This window comes from Histoplasma capsulatum, assembly GCF_000150115.1.
Source record: "Histoplasma capsulatum G186AR genomic scaffold supercont2.8, whole genome shotgun sequence".
In the NCBI taxonomy this organism is placed as follows: Eukaryota; Fungi; Ascomycota; class Eurotiomycetes; order Onygenales; family Ajellomycetaceae; genus Histoplasma; species Histoplasma capsulatum.
The window spans coordinates 1,318,261-1,327,755 of NW_025544808.1; the positions used below are offsets into that span (position 1 = coordinate 1,318,261).

Sequence of the window (9,495 nt, forward strand, 5' to 3'; positions counted from 1 at the left end):
TGATACTAGTCAGCCACTGGTGTCTACCATTAATTAACTACATAACTACTGGTTGTATTACTTACCATTCCCAGTTTTCTCACATGCCTTGCACGGAATTGGAAGCCCTCGATCTTTCACAATTTTTTTAATCAAGGTGATATTGTGCTGAATATGAGTAGTTAGTAATCAGTTGCCTACCAATCCAGCACTGGTGTGGAACTACTTACAAACTTGCCATCCTTTCTCATGGGCAAAGGTACCTTCTCCACAGCCAGCTCTGCCTCTGTTTCAGCAATTGATCCACCACCCAGTCCTTCCAATTGCATAACTGGTACAGAACTAGTCATTCCCACTGCATTATTCTCATAATTTGCAATAATCATTTTGTAAAATGCTATCCACTAGTTAGCAACTAATCAACCACTAGTGCTGCACTCCATAAATACTAGTGGAATCAACTCATACCAAGAGCTCTATCAACATCATCATATGCTATGCCACCTCCCCAGCCTCCATCTGCGACATTTGCCCCAGCATGTTTCTTCACATGCTTCCTGAGATTGTTTGTAGTCATTTTGGTCTGACTAGTCAGAGACTGATTGAACACCAGTTCCCACCATTTCTCAACCAGTCAAACAAAACTTACTAAATTGGCACAACCCAGGAAACAACAGAAGGCTTCTCCAACAAACAACTTGATTTGCTTCTAATCAAATACCAGTCAGTTACTAGTAACTGCAAATCAAGCTGCTAGAGGAACTCACTGTTACATCAAAATCTGGAAGCACAAGCTCTCCCTTTCCAATCTCCAAGTATTGTCAGTACTGACACTGCATATTATTTAGTATACCAGTGAAGAACCAGTTAGTGACTAGTCAAATACTTACATGCTTTTCTAACATGCTGGTCATTGCAGCAATTCTTATTATTTTGTGTAGTTGGATTATTGGTATTCTACTAGTCACTGATTGTTGGGGAAAGGGTGGTGGGGGTGGTGGGCGCGGGGGGGGGCGGGCGGTCGTTTTGTAAGATGTTGTAAGAGGTTAAGTTTCTACGGAGCTCAACTGACCCTTTGACTAGTCAGCTTTTCTATAGGGTCAGGTGACCTACACTAGCGTAGTTCAGATGAGTCACCCGAGGGGTCAGCCGACGTGTAACCTGGCTGTGCCTGCAGGTGGAAATACCAGTACAGGAAATCGGATACATGTGCATTCTAACTCTAGTATGCGCCATTTTGTTGTCTCATGTCATGAGCGGCCGATGCTAGAGAATAGGGGCCATGGAGTTAAGTTTATGATGCAGCATCCGCTAGAAAAAGCAGTAAGTAGTTGGAAAAGGAAGTGTGATGGGAGGGTTTAAGGTGGGGTTCCCGGTTGGGTTCCCGGTTGGGTTCCCGGTTGGGTTCCCGGTTGGGTTCCCGGTTGGGATCTGCGCTGGTTGCAGCCGATAGGGTGACGGGGAAGTGGACAAAGATGGATGGAGATGGGATTTAAGTGGGTTGGGATCAATTTAGTTGTTCTGAATTAACGCATTGAGACCGGTCACCTCATTCAATTTTATGGAATTTCTATCGTAGGGCTTCGTTCACATATATACCAGTAGTAAATGTTAGGGGGTTGGATTGGTTCGTCCCCTCTACTATCAGCATGGCGCTGGTGGTGATCGAGCTCTTTTGCCCCAGTGGCCTAACAGTATATATGTTTTGATTAATGTTCATTACTACTATGTAAGGTTCAATTCCTAAATTTAAATTTTGTTGGAAGTCTGAGTGGCTGTATTGGCTACCACATATCTAACCTAGTATTGATAATAAAATTCTGGACACTAGAATTTTCTCTGAAGGTAACAACAGATGACTGTGTCTTTATTTGATATTTCAGCAACTATGAAACTGAATATTTGTCCTGGGCAGAAGGACAAGCAAATGATGAGAAAAAAGTTAGTACATGTGGGCGGATAGAAGATGTAATTGGCTGGGCCCCATATTGTGGATTGGTTCCAATTGAGGCGTTGAAACTGGTTTGCACTGATATTATATTTCCTAGCTAGAACACCACAAGTCTATTATAGGATTTTGGTAATATAAAGGATTTTACAGAGCAACAAACTGTCTAGTCCGTCGAGAAAATTTTAAATGACAGGATGTGAATGAAGATGGAAGTGCTAGGAATTAAAGAAAACCGATTTAACAGAAGGAAGAGAATGACAACATTGCATTTGAGATTCTAATATAGGAACAGAAACCAGCAGGCAGCAACAAAGAAAGAATATATTTTGCTAAGTTGTGAGACATGGAAGCATGTGCATCTTTCGAACATCCGGGTTTTCTAGTTACAACCCCAAAACTAGTCTTCAAATTTGAATGACTTACCTGGGCCAATGTCTATGGGCCCTCCCCGGTACGAACCCCGTTTTTTTTTATTTTTCTCTTTTGTGAACCCCTTTCCACGAGTTACTGAGAGGTCCTTGTATGCACGTTCCGCATACGCGTATGGAATATAGGCATTAGAAGGGTGGTCGTGTGGCAGCTGCCCGGCTAGCGCTAAAGGTGTTGGTTGAGTCCCTGAATGTTTAATAGGTGGAGTAGATGCGGCTGGGTTTGAGCCCCGGGCTGAAACGACGTTGGACGTTGAAGTAATGGAGGCGGCTTTCTTGAGGATGGCGGAGGAGGTCGCGGATTTGTTTGATTGGTTGCTTGTCTGTTCCTTTCTCTTCTTCTTGCTCACAGACGAGTCAGATGATGATGAATTGGAAGATGAGTCGGAAGAAGAGTTGCTAGATGAGGAGCTATTTTTAAGTGTTGCACTTGAATCTGCTGAATGTCTGCAGCTCGGACTGTTATCTGTAATGGATGAGCTTGCGGAAAATGGCGAGGATGAGGAGGGCGAAGAGTCACTAAAACCTTTATTGTCAGACCCGGGAAGCGGAATCTGGGCAGCAACTGTAGCTGCTTCTGCCGATTTGGTAACTGGTTTCAGCTTCGACTTGACAGATGCGGATGTCGACGAAGAAGAATTAGAGTCAGAGGAGGAATCGCAATCGAAATCAGAACTAGAACCAGAACCTGTATCAGAGCCTGAAAATGATTCAGATGACGATTCTGAAGTAGAAGATGACTTGGCCAATGAGTTCAGCGTTGGTTTGTCGGTCGTCAGCTTTGTTCGCTTTACCTCGGGATGGGCCTCGTCCGAGTCAGAATCACAAGACGAACTCGAGCTATCGTCATGTTTGCGTTTTAGATTGCTAGGTTGAGTAATTGGTGCCTTCTTGACGTCCTCATCGCTACTTTCACTTTCAGAAGATGAGCACGGGGAAGAAGATAAAGATAAAACTGAACAGGGCGCACGCGCACTCTCCATAACAACATCAGAGTCGCTAGATTCAGAAAAGTTGGAATCGGACTCGGAATCGCTAGTATCACTTTTGTCACTGTCGCCGCATCGCAGTGTGCCCTCTTTCTCCACAGAATGCTGCGCATTGCGATTAAGCTCCCATCTCTCAAAAATCTCAACTAAAAAAGGCGTATTTGTGGTCGCTTTATCATTCGACTTGACTCCCGCCTTCATAATCGATTTCTTCGCCTTCCGCTCAGCAGCGAAAGCCTTGCTGGTCTTGTCGAAGCCGTAGGTGGTAAGGAAGCTGCTAATAGCAGCGATGAGAGCAGGAGATACAACAGCGCTCCCAGAAATAGAAGCGCCTTTCTTATTTCCATTCTACTTGCAAAATGTCTATCAGCCTGTTTGCATGTCTAACGCGAGAAACAGCAGCATGGATTGACTAACCTTGTAAGTGTTTGGCTTCGAGAAAACCGATTTTTTCGCGGAAGGAGTAGGCTTCGCTGTCTCGGATGACTTCTCGACGTCCTTCGAGCGTGCCATCTCGACTACTTTAGTGCCACGACAACAGAGTAGCCTGTTAACATTAAAGAGCAATTCAATTGTTCTCGCAAGGTCAATAGATCGAAGACCAAAAAAAAACAGCAAAATTTAAGTTTGCGGTGAACAAGTGGGACAAGGTCTGACACTAGGCGATATATGGTAACTAGTTAGCCGTGCCAAGCGCACTCACCTGTTACACTGCAATGGAATTCATATCAAAACAGAATTCTTTTGCGGGTCACAGTTGAATGTGGTTTATTAAAAGTTGGATGTGGTTTAAAAAAAGTGGGTCTGAAAAATAAACCATGCTCAGTCCTCACTCCCTTACTAAAATGTACACACACTAAACATATTTTACACACCCTCACTGTATTATTAATCAGCTCTTATTCAGTCCTACTTCAATATCTGAGACTCTTCAACATCTGAAAAGCAGTTATGAGTTAGAATTAGTGATATAGAGTTAGAATCCAGGTTTTCTAAGAAATAGAGCTCTGAGAAATATGATAAAATCACTGTGTCTGATGCATTTGAAGATGTGTGAGATATGTATGAGATGACTAGTGTATGTAGTTTTAATGGGGGGTTGACATGGTTTATGGTCAAAACCACACTGAAGGTTATTCCGGCCCGAAAAATTAACCATGTTCAACTTTTTATTAACCACATTCAACTGTACACCCTTATTCCGGCCCAAAAAATTAACCATGTTCAACTGTATGCCCATTATTTTGAATATTGTGATCTTCAAAAATTAATTGATAATCACTGCTGTAATGGGGATCCGGCACGGGTAAAAATTTCACCGAGTATTCCCCTACATATATCTATCTCGCTGTTGCTAGATAGATCTTTCCTTACAATTTACATGTACGACGAACAACCTAGATATCATTCGCGGATCTCATTCATTTAAGCAGGTCAGTAAATAGATAGGCAGGTAGGCAGGCAGGTAGTCAGCTAGTAAGCTGGCATTGATTGGTAGATGGGTAACTGAATGGTGAAGTTTATTCTCATAGAGATTGATTGGATATTGAACAGGTTCCAGGAGCTTTGTATGATTCTTAGAGACTTCGCTTCGCTCTGTCTAATAACCAGCAGCCGGCTCAACCTTCCAAGAGCCGGTGAATCATTCTGATATAATCTGACCCATACATTCTACTGCCTCAATATTTGATCCTTCTATCTGAATATGTTCTGATATAACACTATGTTACCTTATATAGCTTGATCCTCGTAGAGTCCTAAGAACATCCCCTAGATAAGCAGCGAGACCCTTGACCCACCGCTTACAGAACCCCCTTCACACAATCTTTTCTTCTGGTTTCTTTTCCTTTTTCCTTCTTAATCAATTCGTAATTTATAAGTAGGATAATGCCCAGTCCATTAATCGGTAGTACGCCCGTTACAATGGCTGACTAGAAATGACTTGATGCAATGATATTCAAGGCTTGAAAAATGAAAACCTGTGCTACTTTCCATTCGCTAATTGAACATCCTCCATCTGCCTCATAAATGTCAAACTGCTTTCTTCCTCATCTATGTCAACAGCCATTTCAACCGTGGTTCTCGGACGGTTCTTGTTCAGTCCCTCAAGCAACATGCAAGCTTTGCAGATCCTCTGACTGGCCATATAACCACATCTCTCGCATTGGCCCATCGTTTGAAGTTTCATCCGCGGTTGACCCGAACCTGTACTGCCTTGAAGCTTCCTATACGGCAAAATCTCCGTTTCATCAACATTGGCAATCTGATTTCCCGCCAGTTCTTTTTCCATCTCTGCCATTTCTCCAACATTTATCCCTCCCCGTTGGCTACCGCACCCGCCAGCCGCATAGCGCTCTGTCCCTCCCCGCATGGTCACGGCAAATGTACGGGTGAGCAATTTGCCAGACCTACTCATTTCCAGAGGTACCAGCCTCGCCATGTCTTCCCCGCTCCTGACTATATCCAATATAGAGCTCGGGCGCACTTTCTCGAGATCCTTTATCAGTGTCCTCGCACTCCCTCGAAAAGCCTCCGGTGAATAGATGCATTCAGTGCTAAAATAACACAATTTCTTATAGTGGGCATACAGGACTATTTCCTTTTCATACGCATACTTGAGCGGTTTGCTCCGTTTGATATCACTTGCCGACGACTCTGTCACAATATTCGTCGAACGCGCTAGTCGAGGAAGATCACCTCGTAACAGATTCATCACAATCGTCTCGGCAACATCGTCCGCGTTATGTCCAGTGACAACATGTCCAATGCCTAACTTGGCAGCACCCCGGTCAAGCGCCTGTCGTCTGAACACTCCGCAGTAAGTGCAATTCCCCTTTGTTCCAATCTCCGCAACCACCTGGTCCATCGTCCAGCCGTATAGCTCACCATATCCCACTATTTCTAGCGGCATGCAATATTGCATTGCATTTCGCTTAACTGTTTCCAGACTATCATCACGGTATCCCTTAATTCCCTCATCGATGGAGAGAAGCATAAGTTCCAGGCCATAGCCGTGGCGTTCATTCAGCGTTTTGAGAACTGAGGCGAGGACGGTGCTGTCCTTACCACCACTGGCACCGATCGCGACGCGTTCGCCCTGGTTAAAAAGCGCATTCGTGGTTATAGTATCATGAATTTCAGTTTCAAAAATTTCGACAAAGCATGCTTTGCAGAGCTTGTGTCTGTTTTTGGGGCGTATAATAAGGGCACGAGCGGATTTGCACCGGTAGCATAGGGTGGGGGCCATCATAGACGGATGCATGAGTCGATGGGAGTGAAAACTGGCAGAGGTCATGAAAATAGATGGAGCCCGGACTTCCTATTAAGGACTAGTGCCCCACGTCCCAACTAACATAATCCACCACTTACCTCAGTAAAATCTACTCGATCTTGATTGCAAGCTTTGGAAATGAGAAATCAGAACTGAGATAAAATCTCTTCTCCAATATATAATTGAAAAACGAGTTTTCCGTATTTTATGAGCAGTAACGTGGCCTATTAACTATATGCGGCTAAGCTTTGCATCCTCTAATCAGCTAACTTCACCTTGCTTCGTTCTGAAGCAGCTCAATATTTCAGCCTTCTGCTATTGGTATTTTGTGCTATTTAGTTACAGATATATTATCAGCTATTTGAAAGTGCGTTTATATCTTGTGTATAATAATTCATTTGCCCCTGAATTTGGAGGCGCGTTTGGCCACCTTTTTTTGAAAGTGTTAGCAGCAGGCTGCCACTAGTTCTTATAGCAGAGACCTTATAGATGTTGAACATTGATAGTCACTGAGTGATGAATTGCATTAATTCAAAATCAAGTAATTAAAAAATTCGTTTAAGTTTATATATTGTATATAAGTTAGTATATTTTTATCAATAGTACAGATGCTTCTGTGAAAAGTTTTGACTTCTCATACTACTAGTAGAAATTTAAGGTTTCTGAAGATAGATTCATATGTCTTTTTATTCAATTAAAAACTAAACCATTACTATTATGTATGATTGAGGCTTTCAAGAATTTTCTTTTCAACTTCATACTCACAGTTAGAGTCAGCATTTCAAAAAGCCATGATTTGAAAAGAAATCCACAATGTGATAGGTTAGTATCTGTTGATAGTTAACTTACACAATCAATCCTCTACCACACACTTATATACTCATATATACTCATAAAGTTCTCTCACATCTTCTTATAATTTCATCTTATAATTATATATATTTTAATACTCTAATAATTCTTTCACTCTGTGCTTCTTCAGAGTATAATCTTCAATATTTCTTTCACTTTAATTCTTTTATCTATAAAAATCTTTTTTATACAATCTCTTTTTCTAATCTTCTTTCTCTTTCTTTTTTTAATTAATTTATAAACTATTATCAGAATAGTGTCAAGTTTGTTGATAGTATTATTGAAATGAATTATATAAACTGTGTGAATAATATAAATGATTTAATCTACAACATCAGTAATATCTGTTTAATTAATAATATATTTATTATATTACAAATTAATTCATCTGTATTTAAAACTTAAATATCTAGTTATTAGTTTCTATATCTGAGTGTATTAATTATATTTAAAACTTAAATATCTTATTATCAGTTTCTATACTCAAGTATATTGATTATATTAAAAGATCTGAATATCTAGTCATTATATAAATTTTTTATTGAATTTAAATACTTTTATTATTAAATATATAGATTATTATATCTAAATATTTATAATACAATCAACTGTCTTATAAAGAGATTCAAATATTTATAAACTATAACACTGTAAATAGTATTTATAAAAAAGCTTAATAAACTTAGTACTGTAATACTGTAAATAATATTTATAAAAGTCTGAATATCTACAAGTATTTCATTTTCTAGAATTATATATTTTTAAATATTAAAATAAGTTATCAACAGATTTACAAATATCTGCTGTATTTGAATATAATAAATAATAATCTAGATTTATAAAATATTCTTCAGCAGTAAATACTGTAGATAACTGAGCTATAATAATAATTTACTGAAATAAATATATTTATATTTACTATTCTCTCTATACTTATATTTTACAAAAAGTCTTTGAAAAAGAAATTTTTAATTTTTAATAAGTATATAGAAAATCTAGTATTATATTTTATATAAAAATTAAAAATAAATATTAAGTTGAATATTGATAACTAAGTAATAGATTTATTATTAAATCAAATATAGTATATTCACAGTAGATTAGATGATAATATATTAGTAAAATTTCAACTCTGAATAAATTACTACTTAGATAATTAGTATATATCAGAGTTAGTTTTTCAATAATTTAATATTTTTTTTAATTCTATATTTCAGATTAAAATATTAGACTGACTAAATAAAATTTATCAGAAAAACACTGTATTAATAATCTATTTATTTGAATTTAATTATAAACTTTTAGAAGTAGATAAATAGAACTGAAATAATATTATTAAAATTAATATACTATTCAAAAATTTGAACTTTTAATTATATAACTGAAGTATAAAATATTTAAGATTTTTAATATATAGTAAATACTGCACAGATTTTTATTTATTTAATAATAATCTGTTATAATTTTATATATTTCAAAGTTATAAAGAATTCTACTGAGTAAATATATATATTTTAAATTATTCTACAGCAATTCTCACATCTGAATCAGAATCAATAAACTGAATCTCTTATATAAATATCAAATACTCAAAAATTTTCAATATCTTAGATAAAAATACTGTTAATTAAATTACTAGAGAAGTCTGTATATACTGCAATAAATCAGAGCACTTTATAAATCAGTATTCAAATACAGTTCTTTTAAGTTGATTTCTTATATATATAAACACTGTATCATTTATAGATAGATAAAAACAGAGAAAAAAAAAGTTTTTACTCTAAAATATAGATAAAAACTTAAGAAGTAATAAATCAGCTGAAGATTTAAGTAGAAAATATAAGCAGATATAATTATAATCTCTATTATTATAAATAGTCTAGTCAATATATATATAATAATAGACAGTGATTTTCTTTATTATACTTTTATAAATACTCAGCTGATAGAGAAGTATAAACTTCAGTATATTTCTTTTCTCAAACTATATAAATTAAATAAATTTAATAACTTTAGAAAATTCAT

The 9,495-nt window shown here is 37.5% G+C and overlaps 2 protein-coding genes across 2 annotated transcripts; both read right to left on the minus strand.

The window, feature by feature from the left end:
* Positions 1-2,169: 2,169 nt before the first annotated feature.
* Positions 2,170-3,895, minus strand: HCBG_06230 (uncharacterized protein; the record flags this gene model as incomplete). Its single annotated transcript, XM_045433279.1, has 2 exons — positions 2,170-3,695; positions 3,765-3,895. 2 exons carry the CDS (start codon positions 3,858-3,860, stop codon positions 2,328-2,330), a joined length of 1,464 nt encoding a protein of 487 aa, XP_045286447.1.
* A 1,381-nt stretch (positions 3,896-5,276) lies between these two features.
* HCBG_06231 (VEG136 protein) lies at positions 5,277-6,596 on the minus strand (the record flags this gene model as incomplete). Its single annotated transcript, XM_045433280.1, has 1 exon — positions 5,277-6,596. One exon carries the CDS (start codon positions 6,592-6,594, stop codon positions 5,332-5,334), a length of 1,263 nt encoding a protein of 420 aa, XP_045286448.1.
* Between the last annotated feature and the right edge of the window lie 2,899 nt (positions 6,597-9,495).